Source organism: Plecotus auritus, assembly GCF_963455305.1.
Source record: "Plecotus auritus genome assembly, chromosome: 11".
Taxonomy (NCBI): domain Eukaryota; kingdom Metazoa; phylum Chordata; class Mammalia; order Chiroptera; family Vespertilionidae; genus Plecotus; species Plecotus auritus.
This window is the reverse complement of record NC_137777.1, coordinates 400,484-428,316: the sequence shown is the minus strand read 5'-3', so window position 1 is coordinate 428,316 and position 27,833 is coordinate 400,484. Positions and strand designations below refer to the sequence as shown.

At 59.0% G+C, this 27,833-nt stretch overlaps 4 protein-coding genes across 8 annotated transcripts in view; 2 read left to right on the top strand and 2 right to left on the bottom strand.

Moving 5' to 3' along the window:
- The first annotated feature begins 2,693 nt into the window (after positions 1-2,693).
- On the top strand, positions 2,694-4,983 carry HGH1 (HGH1 homolog). 2 transcript variants are annotated; one of them, XM_080647183.1, is made up of 7 exons: positions 2,694-3,390; positions 3,461-3,561; positions 3,674-3,772; positions 3,945-4,036; positions 4,115-4,237; positions 4,320-4,373; positions 4,507-4,983. In XM_080647183.1, the coding sequence occupies exons 1-7, from the start codon at positions 2,759-2,761 to the stop codon at positions 4,624-4,626; spliced, it is 1,221 nt and encodes a 406-aa protein (XP_080503309.1). In that variant the 5' UTR covers positions 2,694-2,758; the 3' UTR covers positions 4,627-4,983. The 2 variants fall into 2 exon arrangements, with proteins under 2 accessions (XP_080503309.1, XP_080503308.1); XM_080647182.1 differs by having other exon boundaries at positions 2,712-3,390; positions 4,320-4,952.
- A 942-nt stretch (positions 4,984-5,925) lies between these two features.
- On the bottom strand, positions 5,926-8,504 carry LOC308236620 (testis-specific serine/threonine-protein kinase 5-like; the record flags this gene model as incomplete). The annotated part of the gene is made up of 8 exons (XM_080646475.1): positions 5,926-6,235; positions 6,279-6,420; positions 6,735-6,850; positions 6,932-7,064; positions 7,331-7,386; positions 7,478-7,680; positions 7,850-7,957; positions 8,301-8,504. The coding sequence occupies 8 exons, from the start codon at positions 8,502-8,504 to the stop codon at positions 5,926-5,928; spliced, it is 1,272 nt and encodes a 423-aa protein (XP_080502601.1).
- A 5,022-nt stretch (positions 8,505-13,526) lies between these two features.
- The window catches only part of MROH1 (maestro heat like repeat family member 1), a 40,579-nt gene continuing 26,272 nt past the window's right edge, over positions 13,527-27,833 (top strand). For 3 of the 4 annotated variants that reach the window (XR_013959331.1, XM_080646786.1, XM_080646785.1), the window contains exons 1-8: positions 21,780-21,929; positions 22,040-22,185; positions 23,222-23,353; positions 23,855-24,017; positions 24,238-24,336; positions 24,762-24,913; positions 25,346-25,486; positions 25,734-25,826. Coding sequence is in view for 3 of the 4 variants with exons in the window: in XM_080646786.1 (XP_080502912.1) it covers positions 21,908-21,929; positions 22,040-22,185; positions 23,222-23,353; positions 23,855-24,017; positions 24,238-24,336; positions 24,762-24,913; positions 25,346-25,486; positions 25,734-25,826 (948 nt within the window). In the remaining variant the exon portion in view is untranslated. Of the gene's footprint in view, positions 13,611-20,857; positions 20,961-21,774; positions 21,930-22,039; positions 22,186-23,221; positions 23,354-23,854; positions 24,018-24,237; positions 24,337-24,761; positions 24,914-25,345; positions 25,487-25,733; positions 25,827-27,833 lie in introns of those variants that run through there. The other variant, XM_080646787.1, reaches the window with a different exon arrangement.
- LOC308236573 (DNA-directed RNA polymerases I, II, and III subunit RPABC4-like) lies at positions 19,611-19,975 on the bottom strand. The gene has a single exon (XM_080646404.1). The coding sequence runs from the start codon at positions 19,923-19,925 to the stop codon at positions 19,749-19,751; it is 177 nt and encodes a 58-aa protein (XP_080502530.1). The 5' UTR covers positions 19,926-19,975; the 3' UTR covers positions 19,611-19,748.

Below are 27,833 nucleotides of genomic sequence, written 5' to 3'. Positions count from 1 at the left end.
AGATGATTTGAGTATTGGAATCCTATCTAACAAAGAGGGAATATGATAATTGACCAGCACTCCGTCACAAAGATGGCTGCACCCACAGCTGAGGCCAAGTTCCCATAAGGAGCCTTAACAAGCAATCAGCAGGGACCTGAGGCTACACCCTCCCCCACCCCCCGTGGGGGCTTGACAGGGGACCTCAGGGCACACCCCCCACCCGGCAGGACTTGACAGGGTATCCTCAAGGTGAGCTTCCCGTCCTGGTGCTGGGCTGGGGACCTCAGGCCACGCCCCCCACCAGGTGGGGCTTGACAGAGGACTTCAGGCCACGCCCTCCACTCCGGCACCAGGCTGGGGGACCTCAGGCCACACTCCCGCCCCAGCACCGAGCCAGGGGACCTGAGGCTGCACCCCCCTGCCTGGTGGGGCTTGACAGGGGACCTCAAGGTGCACTCCCAGTGCTGGGTCAGGGGAATTCAGGCCATGCCCCCCGCCCAGGGGGGACCTGAGGCTGCACCCCCCTGCCAGCGGGGCTTGACAGGGGATCTCAGGCCATGTCCCACACCTGGCGGGGCTTGACGGGGGACCTCAGGCCATGCCCCCCGTCCTGGCACCGGGCCAGGGGACCTGAGGCTACGTCCCCTGCCCGGCAGGGCTTGACAAGGGTGGGACTAGCCAGGTCTGGATCTATCCTAATGGGGGGGTGGGGGCGGCCAGGTCTGGGTCTCACGCGATTTTGAGGCGCATGTGGATGGGCGGGGACTTGACTCTGGGTCCCGTGGTGAGCCCCAGACTCTGACAGGGGGAAGGTTTTCATATACATTTTACTAATTTTCTTTCATCTCTTACACTTCTATTATAGAGAAAGGGCAAATAGCAATATTAAATTATTTCCTCTAATTAATCCCCTTTTAATGTGCACGAATTTCGTGCACCGGGCCACTAGTGTAGGAAATAAAACTATAAATGTGCCAGAAGGGAACCAGAACACTTAGAAGGGAAAGATAGACATATTTGCTGAATAAAACAATGGATTGACGCTCAACCACTGAGCCACGTCAGCCTGGCCAACTCTCGTAATTTTAACTTTAAAATTATTTTATTTTACCTTTTCATTTATCTTGGAAATATTTAAAGCTCCCTTAGCTGGTGATTTCTGCAAACACGTCTGGACTGCAAGTGGGCCCTGAAGGTGCACATTTTTGTCTCACCTCACATTTGTGCCCACTAGAGGGCACCATTTACCTATGTGATCCCCAACATCCCACTTCATTTCCCGAGAAACTTCTGCTTTTATGGGCTAGAACAGTGGTCGGCAAACTCATTCGTCAATACAGCCAAATATCAACAGTACAATGATTGAAATTTCTTTTGAGAGCCAAATTTTTTTAACTTAAACTTCTTCTAATGCCACTTCTTCCAAATAGACTTGCCCAGGCCATGGTATTTTGTGGAAGAGCCACACTCAAGGGGCCAAAGAGCTGCATGTGGCTCGCGAGCCGCAGTTTGCCGACCACGGGGCAAGAATGATCTGTGTGTGGGGAGCATGGAGTTTCCTTGGGGAGGTGGGCACCCTCTTCCTCAGCTTCCATGGGACAGGTTAGGTTGGGATGGCGGCTGTGGAGTGCCCTTCTCATGGGTCTGCGTCCGGGGCCAATCCCAGCTCGTGGGCCTATTACCTACAGGCGTCAGGGGCGTGCTGTTCCCCGAGAGTGGCTCTCCTGGGCGTCACTGCTCCTAGCCCTCCGTGTAGATAAAAATAACGTCCATCTTTTTTTATATATAAAATATTTTTTTATTGATTTTTTTACAGAGAGGAAGAGAGAGGGATAGAGAGTTAGAAACATGGATGAGAGAGAAACATCCACCAGCTGCCTCCTGCACACCTCCTACTGGGGATGTGCCCGCAACCAAGGTACGTGCCCTTGACGGGAGTCGAACCCGGGACCCCTCAGTCTGCAGGCTGACGCTCTATCCACTGAGCCACACCGGTTAGGTCCTCTTAGGGCAACATCCGTCTTTTAAGGGGCTTGTAACCATGTAAAAGTAAAGTACCTAACAAATAACCCACGACAAAGGATAAATGGGGGAAACCTTATAATAGGAAAGAAGAGCCGTCTCCCCTAGCGGGTGGGGCGCAGTGGATAGGGCGTAGGCCTGAGGACCAAAGGGTTGGGGTTCCATTCCAGGCAAGGGCGCATGCGGCTCCATCCCTGTAGCGGGCATGCGGGAGGCAGCCCATCCCTGATTCTCTCTCCTCATTGATATTTCTCTCTCCCTCTCCCTTGAATCAATAAAAATATTTTAAATAAATATATATAATATATAAAAATGAAAATATATGAACAAAACGGGGTTAGGCTAGGAATGCAAGGCTGGCCTGACATCGGCAAATCAACGCCATTGATCGTCTCTTCCAGCGAGGATGGGCCTCTGCCCAGCCCAAGATGGGAGAGGGCATGTGATGTCAGCCACCAGGGGCTGGCGGGTCACCCCGGGGGAAGGTGCCATAGAGGGGCCCCAATGTTTGTGCCTGAAGGGGCCCCAAGGCCCCGTCCCCCGCACCCAGGGAGCCGCTTCCGGCCGGCACCCAGTTCCACAATGCTCCGCGCCTCGGCGTAGCCCCGCCCCACACGCTGGCCCCGCCCTTTCCACAGAGTCCTCGGCCTCGGATTGGTCCCCATGGCTTCCGTGTTCCTGGTGGGCGGAGCCGCGGACCCAGTGGCGGGGCGGGGCGCACAGACCCGGGCGGAGCTTCCCGGGAGTTCGAGAGATGCGGGGAGGCTCGGGGGAAGCTGCGGCGGACGCGGTCTCGCGGGCCGGCGGCGTTGGCACCGTGGGGTCGCTGACTCCGGAGGCGGAAACGGAGGCGGCAAAGCTCCTGCCCTTCCTGGCGCCCGGCGCGCGGGCGGACTTGCAGGAGGCGGCGTCACGGCACGTGCTGGCGCTGACGGGCTCCGGGCCGGGCCGGACACTGCTGGCTGGGCAGGCGGCTCTCCTGCGGGCGCTGGTGGAGTTGGCGGCGGCACCCGCCCCGGCCCCGGCCCGCGACGCCGCCCGCGCCCTCGTCAACCTGGCCGCCGACCCCAGCCTCCACGAGTCGCTGCTGGCGGCTGCGCCCGGGCTGCCCGCCCGCTTGCTCGGCCGCGCGTTGGACCCGCAGTGGCCCTGGGCGGAGGAGGCGGCCGCCGTGCTGGCCAACCTCAGCCGCGAGCCGGCGCCGTGCGCCTCGCTGATGGAGGCGCTGACGGCCGCGGAGCCCGGGGAGGCCGGCCTGGAGCGGCTGGTGCGCGCGCTGTGCACGCCCGGCTACAACGCCCGCGCGCCCCTGCATTACCTGGGGCCAGTGCTCTCCAACCTCAGCCAGCGTCCCGCGGCGAGGGCCTTCCTGCTGGACCCGGACAGGTGAGCCCCATGAGGCCCGCGGGGAGGCGGGGAGTGAGCAGGGACAGCACTGAGCGGCCCCTCCCTTCAGGTGCGTGATCCAGCGGCTGCTGCCCCTCACCCAGTACCCAGACTCCACAGTGCGCAGGGGCGGGGTCGTGGGGACGCTGCGAAACTGCTGCTTCGAGCACCGTGAGTGGTGGCGGCGGCGGGGGGGCGGGGGCATTGCGGTGGGAGGCAATGGAGGGGGGAGACTGAATTCTAGACTGGAGTGGGCCCCATCCCTGTCTCTTACCCCCTCCAGGACACCACGAATGGTTGCTGGGGCCCGAGGTGGACATTCTCCCCTTCTTGCTACTGCCCCTGGCTGGGCCTGAGGACTTCTCTGAGGAGGAGATGGAGCGTGAGTGGCTTGGCAGGAGGGGAGGACAGTAGTGGGAGGGGGAGGAATTGTCCCAATCAGGGCCCCTTCTGAAACCCAGCGCGAGTGGCTGAGCACAGATGGGGCTGACAAAGGTGGGGTCTGGCCTGGTGGCCCAGCACAGGGACCCAGGGACTCGCACCTTCACCCCTAGGACTGCCCGTGGACCTGCAGTACCTGCCGCCGGACAAGCAGCGGGAGCCTGACGCTGACATCCGGAAGATGCTCATTGAGGCCATCATGCTGGTGAGCAGGGGTCCGGCTGCAGGAACCCCGCCCCCCAACATGTACGCTGACCCCTGGCTAATGTCTGCTCTCTCTCAGCTGACGGCCACAGCACCTGGTCGGCAGCAGGTGAGGGACCAGGGAGCTTACCTGATTCTCCGGGAGCTGCACAGCTGGGAGCCTGAGTCTGATGTGCGGGGGACTTGTGAGAAACTCATCCAGGTGGGTGCGGCGTTTGGGGGGAGGGGAGGAGGGGCGTGCCCACGGTGTGCCAGCGCCGGCTCGCCTGCCTCCGCTGCTGCAGGTGCTCATTGGGGATGAGCCGGAGCGTGGCATGGAAAACCTGCTGGAAGTGCAGGTGCCTGAGGATGTGGAGCGGCAGCTGCAGGAGCTGGACCGCCGGGAGCAGCAGGAGCGGGAGCAGCAGGAGCGGGAACTATCTCCAGAGCCGCACGCGGAGGGGGCTGCACCCACCTGAGGCACCTGCACAGACCACTGCCAGCTCCAGGCCCACCGTGAGGAGCCCATCCGTCCTGGCCTCCCAGATCAGGCCGTCCTGCAGCTGCCTGCAGGCCTCTGGGTCACTTTGCTCGGAGGCTGTGCCCTCCTGAGAAGCAGAGCTACCCTTAAGCTCTGGGTTCCTGCTGAGGGCTCTGGGGCTAATGCCCCTTAGACGTTGGAGGGTTGCGGGCACCTCCCTGTGCCCTGTTGCTTGAGCAAAAATGCAGCTGGTGCCTGGCCAGCGTGGTCCAGTGCTTGAGCATGGACCTATGCACCAGGAGGTCGTGGTGTGATTCCCGGTCAGGTCAGGGCACATTGAGCCAGGTTGCAGGCTCCATCCCCAGCTTGGGGCGAGCAGGAGGCAGCCAATCATGATGGTCTCTCATCACTGATGTTTCTAGCTCTGGCTCCCGCTCCCTTCCTCTCTGAAATCAATAAAAATGAAATCAATAAAAATGTATATTTTTTAAAAAATGCAACTTGTTCAGAGGAGCTGGCCAGGTCCTATGGCTCTCAGGTGCCTCCACCGGGATGGCCCGGGAGCCATGCGCCTCCTCCCAAGCCTGGTGGTGGTGGGCCTGGCCATTGCAACCTGAGAGGCCAGCTGGCGCTTCCCAGTCCCAGGGTTTCCACCGGGGTCGAGGCCTAGGCAGGTGTAAGCAAGTCCCTCCACCTGGGCCCTCTGCTGACCCTCAGTCTCCATGGCCTGACCTGAGACCTTCACCCCCTGCAGCCTGTCCCTGGGCTCTCTTAGAGCTGCACCATCTTCCGGATGTCAGCTGCACCCTGCCCCCCCCCCCAGCCTGTCCTTGGAGCACTAGCGGGGTGCTGCCTCCCCTTCATCCTCTCCAGCTTTCCACTTGACCCAGACCCCGTTCTTCCCGCAGCTCCCCACCAGCGCAAGATCTAGTTCCCCCCTCCTCCCCATGGGTGGTCCCCCTACTTTGCATCCTCCAAGTAGTCACATGGGCTGTCCCTGGTGGGCTGTCAGTGGGGCCCTCACCCCTCTATATATTCCCTTCCTGGGCCTCTCACCACATTTAGTGCCACCCTTTGCATAGCACCCAAGTACTGCCCTCCAGGCCCGGGCGCCCTGGTGCTGTAGCCCAGCAAGGCTCCCCAGGGGTCCCCAGCACTGCCACCCCTCCTGTCCTCTGTCCCCTGCTGTTCCCGAAGCCGCAGGTCTGCTCCACCCGTGCCAGCCCCTGAAGGCCAGTGCTCACGGGTGCATGGTGCCTCCCCATCGCGTGGTCCCCCCCTCCCCCTCCCCCAGTTAAAGCTCTGGCATGTGGGCGTGTAGACTTCTCCCTAGTTAAGGAGGCTCGCCAGTTCCCCCAGGCCGCTGGTTCACACCTCGGCTCCACAGAAGAAACGGTTTATCTGGCCTCCACCCTGTCCACCCACTGCCCTCAGCTGACCAGGTGGTGCCCCAGCGCGCTCCTGAGGGCGCTCGGGGGGCACAGCGAAGGGGGCCGCCTGGAGACGCCCACCCCGGGGCTGGCCTTCGCCATGCTCTGGAGCCCCAGCCCAGCAGGGACAGAGCACGCCCCTCGGCTAGGGCGGGCCCCCGAAGGCGGGGGCGCTGGGCCAGAGGCGCTCTTGGGGGTCCCCTGCTGCTGGGGGCGACGCAACTGCAGGAGCGGCCTGGTGGGGTCGGAGTCCTCTCTAGGATCCGCCGGATTCTCTGCCGGGGGACGCATTGCGGGGTCAGGCTGGGCGCTGAAGGGTAGCCAGCCCTCCCGCCCGCCCGCCCCCCCGGCACCGCCCACCTGGCGCAGCACCGAGCACCGCGCGGAAGAGCGCGGGCGGGGCGGGCAGCATCCAGCGGTGAGCGGCCACCTGCTGCAGGTCCGGGCGCGCGCATGGGCGCAGCTGGAGCAGCGCGCGGATCAGGTCCTGGCACTCTGAGGGCGAGGGCTCACGGCTGCAGCGCCTGCCCCGTCGCCGCTGCCCTCTCGCCTCCCCCGCCCAGCTGGTGCTCATCCCCCGCCAACAGGGCAGCTCGGAGGTGTCAACTGAAGCCCCCTTCCCCCCCCCCCCGGCCCGTCACTGATGGGGAGACAGGCACAGAGCCAGGCAGCCTGCCCTCGGCTTCCAGTTTGGGGTGAGGGGGTGCCCGGTGAGTCTCTCCCCTGTTACCCTCTTCCTGGCGCAGAATGGCCCCTCTGGCCCAGGTCTCCCGCTGGGACTGGGGCGGGACCCAGGGCGGCGGGCTCACCTGCGGACAGGCCGGGTGGGAAGGCGGGGCCCCGGCGCATCAGGAGCAGCATGCGGTGCGGCCGGCGCTCCTTGAAGGGCAGCTTTCCGGTCACCATGGCATAGAGGATGACACCTCTGGGGGCGGGGGCTCTTTGGGCCCGCCCCCCACCCCGTCCCGGGTCCTGGCCCGCCGGGGTGCCCGCGGGGGACACTCACAGGCTCCACATGTCCGCCCGCTCCCCGTTGTACTTCTTGCTCATGAGGATCTCGGGCGCCGTGTAGGCCACGGAGCCGCAGAAGGTGCTCAGCAGCGCGTTCTTGAGCGCCGACTGGTTGGCGAAGCCGAAGTCTGTGCAGGGGGCCGGGGGCGGGGCAACGGGGAAGGGGGTGAGGGAGGGGGCGCTGCAGGGAGGGCTGTGTGGTGGGCATGGGGGGTGGGGGTGACTGCAGGGTGGCTGTAGGCAAGGTGGGGGCCGGCCTCCTGGGGGGAGGGTGCAAGGTCAAGCCAGTCTGGACTGCTCCAGTGTGGAGGCTGGGGGCCTCCTGCAGGTGAGGTGAGTGTGTGTCAGGAGTCAGCACCGGCCCCGGCCAGGTGGGAGCTGGGCTGGGGCTCACCTGTCAGCTTCAGGAAGCCTTGGTCATCCAGCAGGATGTTCTCACACTTCAGGTCCCTGCGTGGGGAAGCGCAGGTGGGGCTGGGCCGGGGCTCAGGCGGGCTGCCTCTCTGTGCAGGCAGGGGTGGGCTAGGGCGGGCACCCTCACCGGTGCACGACACCCGAGCTGTGGCAGTGGGCCACGGCGCTGACCAGCTGCCAGAACAGCCTGTGGGCCTCCTTCTCCTCCAGCCCTGGGCAGCGGCGGTGATCCGACACCATGTTGATGTGCTCCAGCAGGTCGCCGCGGCCCGCCAGCTCCAGGACCAAGTAGGCACGCTGGCTGTTGTGGTAGGTCTCGTACAGCTGCACCTGCAGGACCCCAGCCGCCTGCTAGCACCCCAGGAAGGGACTGTCCGGTGCCCTAGATTGGGCTGTCAGCATGGGGAAGGAGGCAGGCCTGGGTGGGCGGCCGGCATGGTGAGAGCTGGCGCAGGGGGGTGGGCAGGATGGGGTCAGACATCTGGAGGTTTCTGCCTACCACATTCAAGTGCTTGTAGGTGGCATTGAGGGAGGAGATCTCTCGGGGCAGGAACTTTTGGGCGAACTCCACAGGGGCCTCGGCAGTAGAGATGATCTTGATGGCCACCTGCAGGGTGGGTGGGAGTGGCTGTGGGCGGACCACAGCCCCCAGGGCAGGGTGTGACAGGGCAGACACAGTGCTGACATTGGTGTGGGGTGGGGGGAAGTAAGTAGAGTCCTGGGAGACAGCGCTGACCTTTTTCTCCCTCCTGTCCGGGGCACTTCCTCAGGGATCCAAGAACTCCAAGTGGTCAGCCTGTGGGAGCCTTGGCCTCCAGGGAGGATGTGGGATTGATTGGGAGAACGCCAGAGCGGCTGGGAGGTGCCCGAGAAGGGTTAGGATGGGGCCCACTAGGGCTGGGTTGGAGGACACCCCGAGTCCTGGGCCCGGGAGGAGGCAGCTGCCTTACCATGCTGTGGCGCTTGCCCCGCAGGTCGGAGGCCAGCCTGGGGTTGTGCTGCATGCGCTCCTGCGTGGCGTAGGCCAGGTAGACTCTGGAGAAGGCCCCGGAGCCGATCTTCTTGGACGAGAGCAGGTAGCCCTTGTCCCTGCACTCACGCACCTGGGCCATGAAGGTTCGCTGGTCCGGCTTCCGCCTGCCGTTACCCTTCATGGAGGGCAGGGCGCTGTGGACGGAGCTGGGGCTGTCCAGCTCTTGGGAGGGGAAGGAGGAGGGCTTGGCAGAGGCCTGACTTGTGTCTGAGGAACTGGGGTGACAGGGCCGCAGGAGGCCAGGCAGGACCTGCACCCCCTCGCGGCTTTGGGAAGCTTTGCTGGGACTGGGGCAGAGGCAGGGGGAGTGGCCAGGGCTGAGAGCTCAGGGCGGGGACTGAGGCTGTGGGGACGGCTGTGGGGAGGGCCAGCTCTGGGAAAGAAGGGCAGGTTCTAGAATGAAAGGTTCTAGAACTGCACCTGCATTGTGCCCTCAAAGGGGTGCCCTTCTGTCCCCAGAACCTGCCTGTCGAGAGCATCTTGCTGAAACCAGCCCTGTCCTGCTTAGGGGCCCCCCCCTCTGTGGGGAAAGGACAACACTTTCCAGCAGCTATCTTAACTGCACCCCTTGTGCTTTGGGAGGGTCCCAAGCTGGCAGCCAGGGGGAGGGGAGCACTGGCCTTCCTCTGCTGAGGCCCGGAAGCTTCTCCCGCCCGGGCAAACGGCCCCCAGAGCTCTCTGCAGACTCAAGGACACGGCCCCCAAGGAAGTGTGGCCCCCAGGGCCCACCCCAATCCCCGCAGCTTCCGGAGAGAGCAGCCAACATGACCCCGCCTTCTCCTGCCCTGGAGAGTCTTCTGTGAGCAAAGGGAGTAGCAGGTGACATTGATTGAGAGCCTACTGCATGCCAGGTGCTGTGGGAAGCGGCCGTAGCAGGTGCGCCTCCCACCTCCCACCTCCCACAGACCACACCTGATGTGCCTGTCCCAGGAGGCAGGCAGTGCACATTCAGGATCTAAAATCGGAGCATAACCAGGTAATGCCCATTTTACAGGTGACAGGACTGAGGCCCCAATACGCAGTCTCTCTGCCATGAACTGGATGGCTCGGACGGAGGCCGCTGCTCTGGGAGTGTCCCACAGGGCAGCCTGGGGCGTGGTGGAGGCTGGGTGTCTGTGGGCCTGACTTGTCCCCCCACTGGGACTCCTGGTAGGGGGGGCGTGCCCGCTGCAGGGAAGGCCTGGGAATGCTCCGCCTGGGAGGCCGAGGCTCCTTTTTTCCTGCCTGTTGGACTGGGAGCTGTTTGGGAGCAAGGCTTGTGTTTGCGATTCCCTCGCTCACCCGCAGCCTGTGTCCGGCAAAGTGCCTAGAACAGCGGTCGGCAAACTCATTAGTCAACAGAGCGGCAAACCGCGGCTCACGAGCCGCATGTGGCTCGCGAGCCGCGGTTTGCCGACCACTGGCCTAGAATATAGCCAATGTGGATAAACTAGCTGGTTTGTGGCTGACTGGAGGTGAGGAAAAGAACAGCCACTCCAGTATTCCAAGCAGAGGGCTAACATGTTTTTTTGGGGTTTTTTTTTTTGTTTGTTTTTCAGGGAGAAAGGGAGAGGGAGAGAGAGAAACATCAATGATGAGAGGACCGTTGATTGGCTGCCTCCTGCACGCCCTGTCCTGGGGATGGAGCCCACAACCCGGCATATGCCCTGACCACGAATCGAACCCTGACCTCCTGGTTCATGGGTTGATGCTCAGGTGAAGCATACCGGCCGGGTCAGGGGGGGATTTAAGATGGGGTTGCTACTCAGGTGTTGGAAGGTCTGGAGAAGGGCCCTGTCTAGAGCTAGAGCAGCACAAGGGAAAGACATGGGGTTCGGGCCAAGGGTGGCTGTGCTACTGCCCACATCCCTCTCACCTTCTGCTCCCACCAGGGCCCAGGACACACTGGAGGCCAGCCAGTCGGTCCCCAGCCTCAGCCACCCTCCTTCTGTAAAGTCCGTCTTACCCTCCTCTTGCTCTGCACCCTAGGTCACCCCTCCATTCCCGGGACGTGCACTGAGCACCCAACACAGGCTGGACGTGGTGCTGAGCTCTTGGAAGCAAAGAGCAGATATGGGCCTGTCGTAGAGCTGATGGAGTGGAAGGGAGATGGGCTTAGCAATTTAATAGAAGTTAGATGACAGCTGTGCTAGTGTTGGGCAGTGTGTGTGCTTGGGGACTGAAGTCTGGCTGAGTTGGGGAGGGGGTGGGGCCAGGAGGGCAGGCCGGGCACCGGCCACGGGGAGCATGGGCAGGGCTTCTGCAGGAGAGCGGGCCGTCCAGCTGTGAGCTTGGGAGAAGCCTCCTATCCCCCTCCCTGGCAACTTCCACATGTCCTATTTGACCTCTCCCCTCCAGCCAGTTGGGGTTGGGGTTGGGGTTGGGGCTCATTCTGAGGTGCCAGCCCCATCTGTCAGCATCTCACTCAGCCATCCGTGTTCTGTTCCGTCCCTACAAAAGAAACAGGCTGGCCTGGCTGGCGTGGCTCAGTGGTTGAGCATCGACCTATGAACCAGGAAATCACGGTTCAATTCCCGGTCAGAGCATATGCCTGGGTTGCATGCAACCAATCAGTGATTCTCTCTCATCATCCATGTTTCTCTCTCCCTCTCCCTCTTTCTCTGAAATCAATAAAAAAATATATTAAAGAAGAAAAAGAAAGAAAAGAAACAGCCTGAAGTCCTCTTTGTGGAAGAATGCGCCTCCCCTCACTGTTAAGCTGCCACCTGCCCTCATATGGGAGCCCCACTTTGCCACCTTGTCCCCTCGCCCACAGCTCTCTGCAGACACTTGTTGCACCCTGGATGTCCTGCCGCTGACCACTTCCTTCTCCAAACGCGCTGCTCACTTCCTGAGCTGCTAGAATGTCACTCCCTCCTTTATTTTGGTTTGTGAACACATCCAAGCGATTTCAGCCTCGGGGGCTCTGCAGGTGCCAGTGTCTCCGCCCAGAACGCGGGCCCCTCTCCCAGGCGGGAGCCCCGCCCCCTTCTAGCACATCGTGTGTCTTCTGGGTCTTTACTTGTGTATTGTCTTGTCTGCCTCTCCAGACCCAAGGCCCTGAAGGAAGAGAACTGCTAGTCTTCATTTCCGGGGTCTTCATTTCCGGGGTCGGTCTGCTGGCCTCGTGTGTGTGTGTGTGTGTGTGTGTGTGTGTGTGTGTGTGTGCATGTGTGTGCTAGGTGTACCGGTTGACAATGCGAATTCTTTCCAATAGATGGAGTTACACATATGTTGATATATATGCGATTTGATATGTATGCTATTTTGTTGCATTGACAACAAGCTTCTAAACTTCATATGTCAAATTTCCTGAAGGTGTTAACATCATAGATATTGGTCGAATTTCGTGCCAAAAAAAGAGCATTTGTGGGCAGTTTTAATTCATTACCGTATTTTGAAGAAAAGTGCTGCTAAAAGCTATCGTATAGTTCGGGAAGCTTATGGTGAACATGCTCCATCCTAAGGTACTTGTGAATGCTGGTTTAAATACTTTAAACCATTTCGATGTGAAAGACAAAGAACGTCCAGGTCAACCGAAAAAAGTTTGAAGACCAACAATGACAAGCATTATTGGATGAAGATGCGTGTCAAACTCAAAAACAACTTGCAGAAAGATTACACGTTGCTTAGGAAACAATTTTTATTTTTTTTATTTTTGGTATAGCAAAGGTGGAGATTTATTGAAGAAGAAGTACAGACGACCACATGGGGAGAGGGAAAGAGGCCCACAGAATGTACTCCCACGTAGGGAGGGGGAAAGGGTCCCCAGCAAACAATTTCCGATCGTTTACAAGCAATGGGAAAGATTTTAAAGGAAGGAAAATGGGTGCCACATCAACTGAACGAAAGACAAATGGAAAACCGAAAAGTCATCAGTAAAATATTGCTTCAACAGCACAAAAGCAAGTCTTTTTTTGCATTAAACTGTGGTTGGCGATGAAAATGGATTTATTTGGAGAATCCCAAACGCACAAAATCATAGGTTGATCCAGGTCAACCATCAACATCGACTGCAAGGCCAAATCGCTTCGGAAAGAAGACAATGCTCTGCGTTTGGTGGGATCAGGAAGGTGTGGTGTATCATGAGCTTCTAAAACCAGGTGAAACCGTTAATACTGATCGCTACCGACAACAAATAATCAATGTGAACCACGCTTTGATCATAAAACGACCAGAATGGGCCAGAAGACACGGCAAAGTAATTTTGCTTCACGATGATGCACCATCACACACTTCAAAACCAGTGAAAGACACGTTAAAAGATCTTGCCTGGGAAGTATGAACCCACCCACTGTATTCACCAGACCTTGCTCCTTCAGATGACCACTTGTTCCGATCGATGGTACACACACTTTCTGAGCAGCCCTTCAAAACGTACGAAGAAGTGGAAAATTGGATCTCTGAATGGTCTGCCTCAAAACAAGACAAGTCCTATTGGGACGGTACCCACAAATTACCTGAAAGATGGGGGAAATGTGCAGCTAGCGATGGACGTTGCTTTGAATGATGCCCTTTTGATGTTTCTCTTGAAATGATCGTGTTTTCTTCGATTGCAAAATCCGCATTATTAACCGGTGGATGGTTAATCCGCACTATTAACCGGTACACCCAGTACCTGTTGGAGGAGAGGTCGGTGGCCTCGGGATCTCCGGTGCGTGTTGGTTTGTGGGTGTTCAGGGTGCGCGCTCACGTGTGGGATGCAGAGCCCAGTGCCCAGGTCGGGGCCACCTGGCATGTGTACTGGGTCAGGTGTTTGCGAGTGGACCGGCTTCGGGCGCAATCACGCGCCGAGCCCGCGTCTCTGATGGGTTCCCTGCTGTGCGGGACGGTGTCTTGTGAGGGGGGATCATGGGGGTGTAAGTGTCCGAGGGGGACAGGGAAGAGTGAGCAAGGTGTCCGCGTCCCGCACGGAGGAAACCCGCGCCTGCGCAGTGCCGGCCCGAACCTGCGCTGGAGCCCAACAGTCGGGAGCGGAGGCCTAGGGCCGCCCGGGGCGGGGCCGCGCGCGGGGCGGAGTTTGCGCACAGCCGCTCGCTGGGGCTCGGTGGGCGGGGTGTAGAGAGCGAGAGGGACGCGCCTCCGACCAATGAGCGCTGAGATCGCATGGGGGCGGGCCCGGGACGCCGCGCGCCGGGCCTCGGTTGGCGGAGAGCGGCCGGGGGCGGAATCAACACGAAGCCCCGCCCACTCTCGCGCGGCAGGGCGGGAGGGCTGCACCCCGGCCACGGCGGCCGCAGCTCCTGAGGTAAACGGCGGGCGGGGGCCGGGGCCCTCGGACCTCGCTCGGGGAGACGCCCCTCGGGGAAGCCTGGGCCCGAGAGCTGGGGGTTCCGCCTCGTCCGGGTCGCGCTGGAGGCCGGGTCAGGGAGGCGCCTGCCAAGGTCACCAGGGAGCGCGGGGAGGTACCGGGTTTGCGGGACCGAGCCCGCCCCCCCTCCGGGCTCAGGTGCGCCAGGTCCCCGCGGGGCCAGGTGGCCGCGTCACCACCCGGAAGAGAGGCTCGGGGCGCTTCCTCCCGCCTGCTTCCTCCCGGCCGCTTCCTCACGCCGGTGCGGTGCACGTCCCCTGCGCGGAGGGCACGAGGGCCCCAGTCCTAGCGCCTGTCACCTCCCCGGGGCCTGGGGTCCACGTCCCTGCTCCCCCAAGGGCACATGGGGGGCCCTCTGTGTGTGAAGCTGAGCCCAAACCGCCAGAGCCCCAAAGCGCGGAGCCCTGTATCCTTCTCCCTGTGACACGAAGGGAAGCGAGGCCGAGAGGCAGGTGTTCGGCGGGTCACGAGGGCTGCGGGTCAGGGCCGGCCGCGGGCAGGCGGGGAGCCAGACCGCACCAGGCGAGCGCTTGCGGTGCTGGGCCAGCGCCGTCCGGGCCCCCGGCCGGGATTGGGGTTCCGGGGCCCCCGGCCGGGATTGGGGTTCCGGGGTCCCCGGCCGAGATTGGGGTTCCGGGGTCCCCGGCCGGGATTGGGGTTCTGGGGCCCCCGGCCGGGATTGGGGTTCTGGGGTCCCCGGCCGGGATTGGGGTTCCGGGGCCCCCGGCCGGGATTGGGGTTCCGGGGCCCCCGGCCGGGATTGGGGTTCTGGGATCCCGGCCGGGATTGGAGTTCTGGTTCCCGCAGCGGGAGGCCTAGGGAGAGGGTTCTGGGGGGGCAGGGAGTCCCACCTGCAGCCTCGCAGAAGTTCCCCTTCACCAGCGGGGGTGGGGAGTAGGAAGGAGGTGGGGGCAGGGGGCAGGTGGGGGGCAGAGGGCGCAGGGGGGTCCCGGGAGCGGCCTGGCCCGGTGTGAGCTGTGCGGCGTCCCTGGAGGGGTGGGCCCTGGAGGCAGGACGCCTTGGAAGGAGGTGCTGGCCGGGGTGCTGGGGGAGAAGGAGGCCACGGGAGGGAGGTGCTGGCGGTGGCGGGGGAGGCGGGGAGGTGGCGAGGGCGAGCCCGTGGGCGCTGTTGGGCTTGGGCGGCGAGGGGTCCAGGGGAAGGTGCCCCGTGGGCCACGCAGGGACCCGCGGGTGGGGTGGTTGCCGGGCACCCACAGGGCCGAGTGCGCTGTCCCCGCTCTGCGCCCTGGACGTGGCGCCCCTCCCCCCCCCCCCCCCCCCCCCCGCCAGGGAACAGGCAGGTGTGTGGGCCTCGCGTTGGTGTCGGAGCCCAGTGACCTGAACGGAGCTGCCTGGGCTTCCCGGCACCCCGTCCTCGCGGGGTCTCTGTGGGTGTCCAGTGTGGGTGCTCATGTGTGAGATGCAGAGCACATGCGTGTGCCTGGCGGGGCTGCCTGGCGCTGCACGGGGCAGGCGTGTGTCTGCGAGTGGACGGCAGTGCCCCAGCCCGTCTCTGATGGCCCTGCCCTGGGATGGTGTCTTGTGTGCGGGCTTTTGGGGGTGTCAGTGTCCAAGGGGGACCCCGAGGTGGAGCCCGAGGGGCCCAGGCGTGCTCCCATCAGGGCTGACCCCGGTGCCTGGAAGCAGGAGACCCGGTCCCTGAGGCCCAGGTGAGCGGTGGGGCTGCTGCCTGTGGGTGCTCCGCGGCCCCTGCACCAGCTTGGCGGGACCCCGCCATGTCGGGGCTCCAGGAAGGCCCTGTGGCTTCTGTGCTCAGGGGATTGTGGCCGCTGGACGCTATGAGCAATGTGCTTTCTTCACAGAACTGCAGGGTCCTGGCTTGGGGGTTGACGGATGGCTTGTGTGGAGCAGCAGTGTTGGGGGTGGGGGGCGCCTGCGAGCCCTGAGCCACCACAGCCCAGGTTCTTGCTGGTGATTCTGGGAGTTGACTGCGTCTCCAGCTCCACCGGGAGGGGAAGTCAGGAGGGCCTGCTGTGGGGGGGCATCCCCTTGACCCAGAACTGGGTCCTGACTTCCCAGGCTCCCCAGCACACCAGCCCTCCAGATGGACTCACGGCTGCCTCTGCGCTGTGGCCGCAGTCCCAGCGCCGGGGGCCCTGGGCCTGTGAGCCTGTGCCGCATGGGGGGGGGGGGGCGGGGGCTGTGGGAATATGCCGAGACGGTGCACGGGGCGTTGGCTAAAGGCGGTTGGAGGCGTGCCTGAGCGTGGAAGAAGCTGGTTCCTGACTCCTGTGTCTGCTGCAGGGAGGGAAGGCCTGCCCCATGACCTGGCCATGGGGTGGAGCCGGTGGGAGCCGGTCCTGGTTGAGTCCTGCCCCACCACTGAGTAGCCGCTAACTAACTGTGTTCCCCAGGCCCACTCAGCCATGCATACGGCAGGTGCTGGTGCCTGGAGGTGCTGGCGGGCTGTCGGCGTCAGCACTGGCGTGTGTGCCTCGGCGTGCTCACGGGTCTGTCAGTGGAGAGCAGGGCCCGCGGTGCTGTCATCCCCAGAGTTCTGGTGTTTTCCGCTCCGGCTGCAGCGGCATCCTGCAGACCACCGGCCTCTCTCTAAAATCAATAAAAACGTGTATTTAAAATGCATGGAAGGCTACACTGTAGAGTGTTGGTTGTTCACCCTGGTGTGCCCGTGGCTGCCCAGGACCTATGCTCTCTGCCCCTGCCCAGTACGGCGTACCACTAGCCTGAGAAAACATATCAAAGTTAAAGTCTAAGGACAGTTTCTACTGAATACGGTTGCTTTTGCACCCTTGCAAAACTGGACAATTGTAAGTTGAAGCATCGTAAGTCAGGGACTGTCCGTATTTTTCGCGTTTGGTCTGTTACTGTGAATTACATTGGGTGCACATAAGAATACTGAGCTGACCTTGTATTCATAGGATAAACCCTATTTAGTCATGATATATTATCCTTTTTTACGTGTTGTTGGATATGATTTGATAAAATATTGTTCAGAATTTTTGCATTTGTATCTATGAAGGATGTTGGTCTATAGTTTTAATTATTATGTTTTCTTTGTTATTCTTGTCTGGTGTTGTTATCAAACTAATGCTGGCCTCAGTCAATTGGGAAGTATTCCCTTACTTTTCATTTTCCTGGAAGAATTCGTGTAGCGTTGGTGTTATTTCTTCCTTATCAAGAGAGGAGTGTTGGAACCTCTACTATAATTTGGATTTGTGTATTTCTCCTTGCATTTTTATTAGTTTTGGCTCTGTGTATCTTGAAGCTCTATTATTCGATGCATACATGTTTCGGGTTGTATGTCTCTGAAATCTACTTGGCCTGATATTAATGTAGACACTCCAGTTTTCTTATGTCCAGTATCAGCTTCATTTTTATTTTCCATCCTTCCACTTTAACTTCATGTTAACATATTCAGACTTGTCTATGACTTCTTTTTTTAAAAACTCTTTTTAAAGTTTTTTATTTCATTCATTTCTTTTTGAGAGAGAGAGGCAGGGAGAGGGGGAGAGAGAGAGAGAGAGGGAGGGAGGCATCGATTTGTTGTTCCACTTATTTATGCATTCATCGGTTGATTCTTGTATGTGCCCTGACCAGGGATTGAACCCTCCATCTTGGAATATCGGGAGGATGCTCTAAGCAACCTGCCTGGCCAGGTTGCCCACGGTTTCTTGAATGTATGAAATACAGTTATAGTAACTGTCTACATGTTCTTGTCTACTGATTTTTTCCTCTGCATCATTTCCAGTCAGTTTGCATCGATTGGTTCACCCTCATTACGGGTTGTATGCATATTTGCTTCTTTGAATTCTTGGTAGTTTTTTTTTTTTTTTAAATATATTTTATTGATTTCTTACAGAGAGGAAGGGAGAGGGATAGAGAGTTAGAAACATTGATGAGAGAGAAACATCCATCAGCTGCCTCCTGCACACTCCCCACTGGGGATGTGCCCGCAACCCAGGTACATGCCCTTGACCAGAATCGAACCCGGGACCCTTCAGTCCGCAGGCCGACGCTCCATCCACTGAGCCACACCGGCTTCGGCTGGTTGGTAGTTTCTATTGGATGTCAGACATTGCTGTCTTACCCTGTTGGATAGTTCCGTGTTCCTGTTATTCCTGAGCTTGGTGCTGGGATGTGGCTAAGTTCTTGGGAGCGGTTTGACCCTTGTGGGCCCTGCTTTTAGCTTCGTTAGCTGAGACCATGGTGTTTAGTGTAGGACTCATTTTATTCTTTACTGAGGCAATTTTTTTTTTTTTTTTGTAAAGCCAGAATTAATTTCTATTTAAAAGATGCTCAAGAGACTTTTTAAAAGGCTCAGAGGCCGAAACCGGTTTGGCTCAGTGGATAGAGCGTCGGCCTGCGGACTGAAAGGTCCCTGGTTCGATTCCGGTCAGGGGCGTGTACATTGGTTGTGGGCACATCCCCAGTAGGGGGTGTGCAGGAGGCAGCTGATCTATGTTTCTCTCTCATCGATGTTTCTAACTCTCTATCCCTCTCCCTTCCTCTCTGTAAAAAATCAATAAAATATATTTAAAAAAAATAAAATAAAAAATAAAAAGGCTCAGAGATGTCCAGGTTTAAGACCATCCCGAGTTTCAGTTTCTTCCTTAATGAGGCAACAATTTGATCCATGTTAATGAAACGCCCCGGTAATTCAGGTTGAATCATGGTGATTTCCTCTGGCTCCCAGTATCTTTCATAAATGACCATCAGCTTGTGAACGAAGAAACACGTAATACCAGAAATAATCACGAAACGTCTACAGATTCTACTTGAATACCCTTTCTGCATTATTCTTCGCAACCAGGCCAGTGGTTATCAGTTTGAGTGGCACCTGCAGAGACTGGTCTTAAATGCAGCCCTTTCAGAACAGAAACCAGCAGACACCCTTCAAGATGAAACCCCCCCAGGCAAATACTTTTTATTCTAATTTAATTTTTAAAAGAATAGTTTATTGATTTTTAGAGAGAGAGGAAGGGAGAGAGAAAGAGAGAAACAGCAATGTGAGAAACATCGATCGGCTGCCTCCTGCACGCCCCCTACCGGAGATCGGAGACCGGAGATGGAGCCCACAACCCAGCATGTGCCCTGACCCGGAATCAAATTGGCGGCCTTTGGGTGCACAGGATGATGCCAAACCAACGGAGCCACACTGGCCGGGGGGAAGCACATTTTTTTGTGTGCTCTTCCTGCTGCTCTGGGCGTTCTGGTGCTGTCCCCTCTGGCCAGGGGCTCCAGGGTTGTTTCTGCTCACCTGTTGGGGTGGCTCTCCGCAGCCTCGGGGGTTTCTTCCCAAGATGGTGTTGTATTAGTTTTCTAAGGCTGCTGTAACAAGGAACCACAGACGTCGCCGCCTAAACAGCAGACACTTACTACCTTTTCTTTTTTTACATTTTTTAAAAATTGATTTCAGGGGGGAACGGAGAGGGAGAGAGAATCATTGGTTGGCTGCCTCCTGCATGCCCCACACTGGGGAACCAGCCCACAACCTGGGCATGTGCCCTGACTGGGAATCCAACCGTGAGCTCCTATTCATAGATTGATGCTCAACCACTGGGCCACGCTGGCTGGGTAGATACTTACTGTCTTAAAGCCCTTGAAGTCAGTAGTCTGCCAGGGATCTCACCGGGCCAAGTTCCTTTCTGGGGGCTCCGGGGAGGATCTGCTTCCTCCTGTTTTAGGCTGTTGGTAGAATTTTGTTCTCTGTGTGTGTAGAACTGAAGTCCCTGTTCGCTTGCTGGCTATAAGCTGGGGGATGTTTCCAGCTTCGGAGCCACCCACGTGCCTTGGCTCAGAGCCTCCTTCCTCCACCCCCAAAGCCAGGCGTGGAAGGTTGAGTCCTTCCAGTGCTTTGACTGCTTCGTCCTCCTCCTGCATCTCCTTCCCCAGCTGGGATAGATGGTCTGCTTTTTTTTTTTTTTTTTTTGAACTGAACAAAAAACAATCTATAATAGACACCTAAATACAATATCGTTTTTAAAATGTAATCATGTGTATATAGCTGTATTCATAAAGATAAGTATACTCATCAAAAACTATACAACAACAGCAAATCCAAATGCAAACAAAGATATTCTTCTGAATTCCGTTTCATCGAACATCAAAAACCACCAATCTTTTAGTCCTTTTCTTGTACATTATTCTGTATCCACATTCTCTGCATCTGATTGGATCCCTGGATTTTATTTCATTTTCTGCGTGACATTCTCCACAGATATATATCATTGGCTGTTGCTTTGGGGGTTGGACGTCCTTCTGGGTGTCCATTGTTAATCCTCAGCACCGACACACTCCTCTCCGCTGGTCTGCTTTTAAGGACTCATGTGATTAGTCTGGACTCACCCACATAATCCAGGGGAACCCCCACCTCAGTCTGTACCCTTAATCCCATCTGCTAGATCCCTTTTGCCCCAAAACCTACCATAGTCACAGGTTCTGGAGAGGACAGCCTGGGCATCTTTGGGAACATTATTCTGCTGCCCCGCACTGCCCAGTGTACCCGCCGAGTGACCAGGGACCCTGTGCAGATCTCTGGAATTCTCTCTGGTCCTAAGCCTACCAAGTCCCACAGGACCTAGGCCTCCCAGGCTCCCCCAGGCCATCTCCTCAGCCTCAGGTGTATTGCAGCTCAGCCTGAAGTGCCTCCTGGCGGTGAGCTGGGTGATCCCGGGTTCCTCGCCCGTCACTCCTGATGTCCACCACCATTTGTTCTGTCCAGTTGTCCAGTTGTTTGGCTGGGAGGAAACGTGGGTCCATTACGCCCATAGGGCTGGGAGCTGACGTCTCTTCTGCGTGTGTATTTTTGCTTGCTCCTGTTTGGGTTGGCTGAGCACAGCCCTTTGCACTCCTGTCCGCGGCCCTCCCAGCTGGGTGGCGTGGGAGCTGACTTAGCCCTTGTTTTGTCGAAGGCTCTGGAGACAGGCAGCTGTGGCTTTTCACGGGGCAGAGCCTCTGCCCAGGCACGGGCTGCCCACCTCCTGGACGCAGACCGGGTCTGGGGCCTCAGGGTTAGGGTTCCGGGTCGGGGGTGCCCGCCTTGGAGAAGTGGGTTCCGTGGGCTATTTCAGGAGCCTCACGGCCACCGGACAGCCGTGGTGCTTTTCCGCCCCCGGCCTTGTGGGGTTTGAGGTTTTGCCTTCTCCTTGCTCTGCCCAAATGGAAGACGTCTTTTTACATCTCGTTTTCCTTGTGATGTTCAGCTGCTTTCCAGGAAGAAAGCAGAAACGCCCAGTGGATGCCACCCTCTTCAAGACAGCCTTCTCCATCTGCTTCCTGTCCGCCTGGGATCCCTGGAAGTTTCTGGTCTGCTAATTTTATCTTTCGTGTCTTCTAGTGCTCTTGTGAGTTTATTCTCTCCTGTCACTTCCCTGAGGTCTTGGTGACGGGTGAATGTGTAGGACCCATCTGCTATCTTGAACCGGAATTCTCCCTTATTTGTGATTCCCCAGCTCCTCCCCTCCCCCCGTCACACGGGTTTCCACGCTGCCTCTTCCCGCCTGTGCACAGCCACACTGGTGGCACCGCAGTCCTTGACGGAGGGGATGAAGGGCAGTGGGTTCATCGGCGAGTAGAGGACGTGTGTGTTAGGAAGCAGGTGGCTGCCGCACCAGGGCCTGGGCCCGCTTACCTTACAGCTCCTGGGAGGGTGTGACAGAGGCCTGAGGGTGTTTCTGCTCACCTGAGCAGGCCATCGAGATCAGGGGCCCTGCACGTCAATGGAGGGGGTTCTGTTCGGTGCTGGGAGGCACCTGAGGTTTGAAAGTTGCTGCCCTCCAGGCCCGGGGGCTGGGCGGACTGGTTTCAGGGGCTGCTTGTCCCGCCCCTCTCAGCCCCCAGGGGTCACTTAATCTCCGCCTGGGGGATCCTGGCTCTGAGGTTTCCCTGCCCCACACAAACCCCCAGGACCCCAGGCCTTAGTGCGTCCTGGCCTCCCTTCAGAGTGAAGGCAGGTGCTGTGGGTGAAGGCAGTGACTTGCCTGCCCAGGGATGGGCCCTGGGGACCGGACAGGAGAGCTGGGACCTGCGGAGGGGAGGGCGCCCTTCCTCCCTGCCAGCTGTCCAAGTACAGCAGAGACCGCCCCCAGAACCCCGTGTTGAAGCTGTCTTCTTTTCGCAGACGTAGTGACTGCCCGCGATGCGATCGAGGAGGCTGTGAATTCCGTATTGTGCCCTGGTTACGCCAGGTTTGGGAAGGCGCTGTCCATGTTCACGCCGGGCGAGAGGAAGCCGAGACCTCCGAGACCCCCGCGATGAGTGAGCCCTACATGAAGAGTGAGTGCAGTGGTGCGCGGGCCCTGGAGGCGCCCCCCACCCCCACCCCTCCAGCACAGGTCTGAGTCCTCCCACCGGCCTGAGCACGCGCGTGGGCTTTGTCGCTGCAGAGCTGTCCACCATCCTGCTGGACTCCGTCACCGACAAGGACCCCCTGGTGCAGGAGCAGGTATGCAGCTCCCTGTGTGCCCTTGGGGAGTCGCAGCCGGAGGAGACGCTCAGCGCCTGCGAGGAGCACCTGCGGCAGCACGAAAAGGTGTGGGACTGGGGCACGCCTTGCGGCTCTGGGGCGGTGTATTGAGATAGGGCTGTGGGTGGGGCGTGTGGGGTCAGCTTGCTCTGGGGGCGGGGCCTGCACTCTGCACTGTGGGGACGGGGCCTTGAGGCGGGGCTGTGGGGTCTGTTTGCTCTGGGGGCGGGGCTATGGGCGGGGCGGGGCCTTGGGGTCTGAAGGGCGGGGCCGGGCACATAAGGCACTGGGCAGAAAGCCAAAGTCCAAGCTCTCCAGGCTAGGCATTTGGGATGGGGAGTGGGGGCTGTGGGTTGGTACCTCCCAGGACTGGGTGTTCAGCACTGCAGCTCCTGCGCTGGCAAGCCAAGGCTAGTGTGGCCATCCCCTTTCACTCACTGGTGGAGACTGGATGGCTCTCCCTGCAGGGTCTGTGCTGTCCCAACCAAGGGAGAGAAAGCCCTTCATCAGCTACAGTCACAGGAGCACGTGGACAGGGGTGGGAGGTGGGCACCCTCCAGGGGGCTGCAGAGGAGGTATAGCCACACCCTTCACTTAAGGGGAGCGTGGCCTCTCTTCGGCAAACCTGGTGTCAGCATCACTCCTTCGGCGCTCTGTGGCCATTCCTCACTAGGGAAAAGGAGGGTGACTTGAACCCAAGCACCCAACCCCATAGCCTTCGCTCTGAGAACCAACGGCTACTCAGTGGCCACGCGGCGGGGCGTGTAAAGGTCCTGGAGGCCCTGGACAGAGGGGGGACTCACACCCGGGGCGGAGTGCCGTTTCACCACACTGCTCAGCACACCACACCGGGGATGGCAGGATCCGCTGCTCGCCATCTGCTCTGCATTGGGCTGCACAGGTCACCTGAGCCTTCTGAAGGCCATGTGCCTCTTTTATGTGCAAGGCATTGAGTGGGTCCTGAGGGTCAGGAAGACGCTCTGTGTGGGGCAGAGAGGGGTGATGTTTTGAGCAATTCCCATGGAGAGCGCTGGAGGCCCTGGCTGGGTGCCTGGCATTCAGCTCACCTTCCAGGCCCTTCCTCAATGGTTTCTCTCCTCAGCTGGCACATCCTTACCGGACGATGATCCTGAGGGCCATGGAGACAATCGTGAGCAATCACATCAGTGAGCTGGACAAGGACATGGTCAGGGCCATCATCCTCCTGGCCTCCAGCGAGATGACCAAGGCGAAGGTCTGCGGCTGCTGGCCAAGCCCCCTCAGAGGCCATGCGCTGCCCCTGCTGGATGTGGCCGTGGCTCAGGGGCTTCTTTCTTGCCCAGCATGCTGGGATGTGGGTTTGGGTCTGGCTGCCTCGGGTTGGCCCCTCGGTTCTGCACACTGACCGCCCTCCTGGGTGGGGAGGGCCACCCTGTCACTTCAGAGGTGGGAACCGAAGCAGAAAGAAAGTGCCTGAGCTCTCCGAGTGAATGTAGGGGCACCAGTGCCCGCATCCCGGTGTTTGGGGCAGGGAGCCCGGCTGAGCGAGGGTCCCTTCTCCCAGGGCTGTGCTCCTTCTGCAGTGGCGCCTGGAGCGGGCGCTGGGCTTGAGTCTCTGGCAGGCGCTCAGTGGGGAGCCTGAAGACGGCGCCCTGAGGGCAGGGTGTGCATTGTGCCTCTCAGGCAAATGCAGGGTGAGGGCCCTGCACCCTTTTCCTGGCTGGGATGACAGGTCACGTTTTCTCTGGGGTTGCAGGACCTGGTTTCTGACTGGCAGCAGGCTGCCAGCAGCGTCCTCGTGGCGGTGGGCAAGCGCTTCGTTGGCATGGTGATGGAGGAGCTGCTGGGCAAGTTCCAGCCCGGGGTCCTGCCGCACTACTTCGTGGTGCAGACGTTGGCCAACCTCTCCGTCTTCAATGGTAGGTGTCGACGTGGCCTCCACCCCTTCACCCACGTTCTCGAGCGAGCCGTGAGTTCCTCTGAGCCCTGTTGGCACCTCGGTTCCTCCTGTCTCAGCAGCCTCGCCACCTGCCTTGGGCTGAGCAGAAAGAGCTCAAGGCCCTGCAGCGTGTGGTGGGCACGAGGCGTGGGGGAGACAGGCAGGGTGGCGCAGGGCTGCCATGACGCCGTCTGTTGCAGTGTTCGGCATGGTGCCCTTCCTGACGTCTGTCCTGAGCACCATGCTGCCCATGCTGGGCATGGCCAAGCACGATTCCATGAGGGTGGTGTTCTGCTGTGGTAAGTCGGGGCCTCCAGGGCGCTGGGGTCTTTAAAGGGTGGGGGCTGGGTGCTGCCTGCCTTCTCTTTGTGGAGGCCATAGGTCCTTCAGGCTTCAGGAGGAGGGCGGGACAGTGAGAGGAAGGGTGACTGGTCTCCCTGTGTCTCTGTTCTTGTCGTATGAGGACACAGTCCTGTTGTATTAGGGTCCACCCCACTGTGACCACGTTTAACTCATATCTGCAAAGACCCTATTTCCAAAAAAGGCCCTGTCCTGAGGGCTTGGACATGAACTTGGGGGGACAGTGCTTGCCCAGTGTAGTTCAGGAATCCCAGCCTGGCCGGTGCTCTGGGGTGGTCATCGGGTTGGAAGGATGACCACATGCACACTAGGTGTGAAGTCCGCGGCCACTCACCACTCACCACTCACCACCTGGTTGCCGCAGCCCTGCAGCGCTTCAGCGAGAGCACCCTTGAGTACTTGGCCAACCTGGACCAAGCCCCAGACCCCACAGTCAGGAAGGACACCTTTGCCTCCGACATCAGCAGTGCCTACGACACCCTCTTTCACCACTGGCTGCAGAGCCGCGAAGCCAAGGTATGCCTCACCTTGCTGGCCACCCCCTCCCACCCAAGCCTGCCCACCCAGGCCCCCTCCCACCGCCTGGGCCTCCTGCTCTTCTGCGGGGAGGGATGGAGCTATCTGGGTACACCTGTCCCCATCCAGTGCCCTTCAGTCAGAAGGTGGGATCTCATCAGGGAGGAGACGTGCCCTGTGCAGTCTCACCTGCAGGTCCCCTCAGGGTGTACTGATTTCTGAGCCCCAGTTGCCATGGAGACCACCTCCCTTCTTCACCCCATGATGCCTTGGGGGAGGGCGAGGAGTGGTGACAGCCGGTGGCCTAGCCCCATTAGGACCCTGTCACGTGGTTTCCTCCCATCAGCCCTGGTTCTTGGTGAATGAACTCTTTGGCACTCGGCCCCGGGGGCTGTGAGCATTGCCGCATGGTTTGTCCTGCTTGCCCTTCAGCTCCGGCTTGCTGTGGTGGAGGCCCTGGGACCCATGAGCCACTTGCTGCCCAGCGAGAAGCTGGAGGAGCAGCTCCCCAAGCTCCTGCCGGGCGTCCTGGCCCTCTACAGGAAGCACGCCGAGACCTCCCACGTGTCCAAGGTGAGAGCTCAGCAGGGTCTGGTCAAGAACGTCCCCTCCGCTGGAGCAGCAGGGCCCGAGCCGCTCAGGGTCAGTGGTAGTGGGGCCGCCACATTTCTCCCCACCACCCGCACTGGACAGCAGCTGGGACCTGCACTACCGCCTCTCCCCAGGTCCCCTTTCCTGATCCCTCCCCTGCCCTCTGACTTCTAGAGGTGGGGGCAGGGCTGGGGCTTCAGGTGGGACTGACGGCCCCTCTGCCCAGCAGAGCCTGGGCCAGATCCTCGAGGCGGCAGTGAGCGTGGGCAGCCGCACGCTGGAGGTCCAGCTGGATTCGCTCCTGGCCGCTCTGCACGCTCAGGTAGGCTGCAGGGGTGGTGCTGAGGGGTGTCTGTGGAGGGCACACTGACACGAGGTGAGTTGCAGGGAGCCCTGGTCTGGTGAGAGGTGTGGAGGTCATGGGAACTTGGGGGCAGGGCTCCTGTGTCACATGGACATGGATTAGGGAAATAGCCTCTGATCTCAGTCGATGCCGAGAAAGCTTTTGATGAAGGTCAGCACCCAGTTATCCTTAGAACTCTCAGCTGCTGGAATCCGAGAGGACTTCCTTTAACTTGATAAAGTTTACCCACACCCTCCGCGTGCGTCATACTAAGTGGGAGACAGGCACATTCCCGTCAGGGTCAAGGGCATGAGGAACCCACTCATCCCAGTTCTAGGAGGAGGGAGACAAATGGGACGTGCTTGGCTCGGTGAGAGGATGGACTGTCCTTATCATTGTATCCCAGCCCTGGTCCCCGCTTTGTGCTTCCCCTCGGTACTGACCTCCTTTTATTTTTATTGTATTTTTTACTTATTTATTTTTAAAATATTTTTTTATTGATTTCAGAGAGGAAGGGAGAGGGAGAGAGAGAGAGAGAAACATCAGTGATGAGAGAGAATCATTGATCGGCTGCCTCCTGCACGCCCCCCACTGGGGATGGAGTCTGCAACCTGGGCATGTGCCCTGACTGGGAATTGAACCGTGATCTCCTGGTTCATGCTCAACCACTGACCCATACCAGCCCAGCTCTTCTATACTTTTTTTTTAAAATTTCTTTATTGATTAAGGTATTACATATGTGTGTCCTTATTCCCCCATTACTCCCCACCCCCCCATTCATGCCCTTACCCCCCTGTTGTCTGTGTCCATTGATTAGGCTTATATGCATGCATATAAGTCCTTTGGTTGATCTCTTCTATACTTTTTAAATCAATCTTTAAAAGTTTTGGGCCTCCATTCAGGTAACTTACAAAGTGTGTGTTCATCGCTGTTTATGGTATTGGTAAGGCTTCCGGTCACAATGGGGCTATTAGTAAGTTTTTGGGTCATTGAAGTTACGTGTGGATTTTTGACTGCTTGGGGGTCAGCGTCCCTGATGCCGCGAGTTCAGGGGTCGACTGTATCGGTGACTGCTTGTTGCCTCTCCCACCAGAGGGCCCTCCGTGTGAGGCTGGGTTCTGTCTGTCTGCTCACAGCGGTCCCACCCCTAGTGTAGCTCCTGTCGCCTGCAAGCACTCAGTGGTTCCTGTGCGCATGACTCATCCAGAAATCATTCACGTGGGCGCTGAGTCAGTGCAGCCCCACGAGAACTCACCCTACACTGCAACAGCATTTCTCTGCGCCAGCAGTGATCCGTGGAAAGGACCAAAAAAAAAAGTCCTTTATTTTGGGGCTCTGTTTATATTTGTTTGCATGCAACGTAGTTGAATTTTTACATCATCCTAATCTGTCTTCTATTTTTCAACGCAGGTTTCCTTATACTTAGCCCCTTGATCCCACACTTGCTTGCCAGATTCTCCCATTTCCTTGTACTTATATTACTGAATCCGCCCGGAATTTATTTTAGGGAAAAGCGAGTGAGAATCCAGGTTTACCTTTCTTCCACGTGACCACCCATTTGCATTAGTTACTGCTGTAACTGGTGACTGTGAAACGCAGCGCCTTAGACAGAAACTGTGTCTCTCTCAGTCACATGGCCAGACACCCCGGAGCAGCTTGCCAGAGGCTCTGCCTGGGTCCTGGGTGGCTGCCCGCACTGCTAGGCTGTAGGCTCTGCTCCCACGTGGCTCCCTCTGGTGGCTGCAGGCAGAGGCGTGGTTCGCGGCCGCATGGCTCTGCTTAGGACTGCTTGAGGGTCCTCAGGACCCGGCTCTGCTCTTCCAGAGTGCGAGCTTAACAGGAGAGCGGGCAGGAGGAGAGCCTTTTGTGACCAGGTCAGGGCTCTACAATGGAACCTCTAGTGTAGCACCTGTCACGTGTAAGCCTTGCCCCAGCTGCTTCTCCAGCGCTGAGAACTGCCCGCGCACAACTGGGCAGGGCCTATGG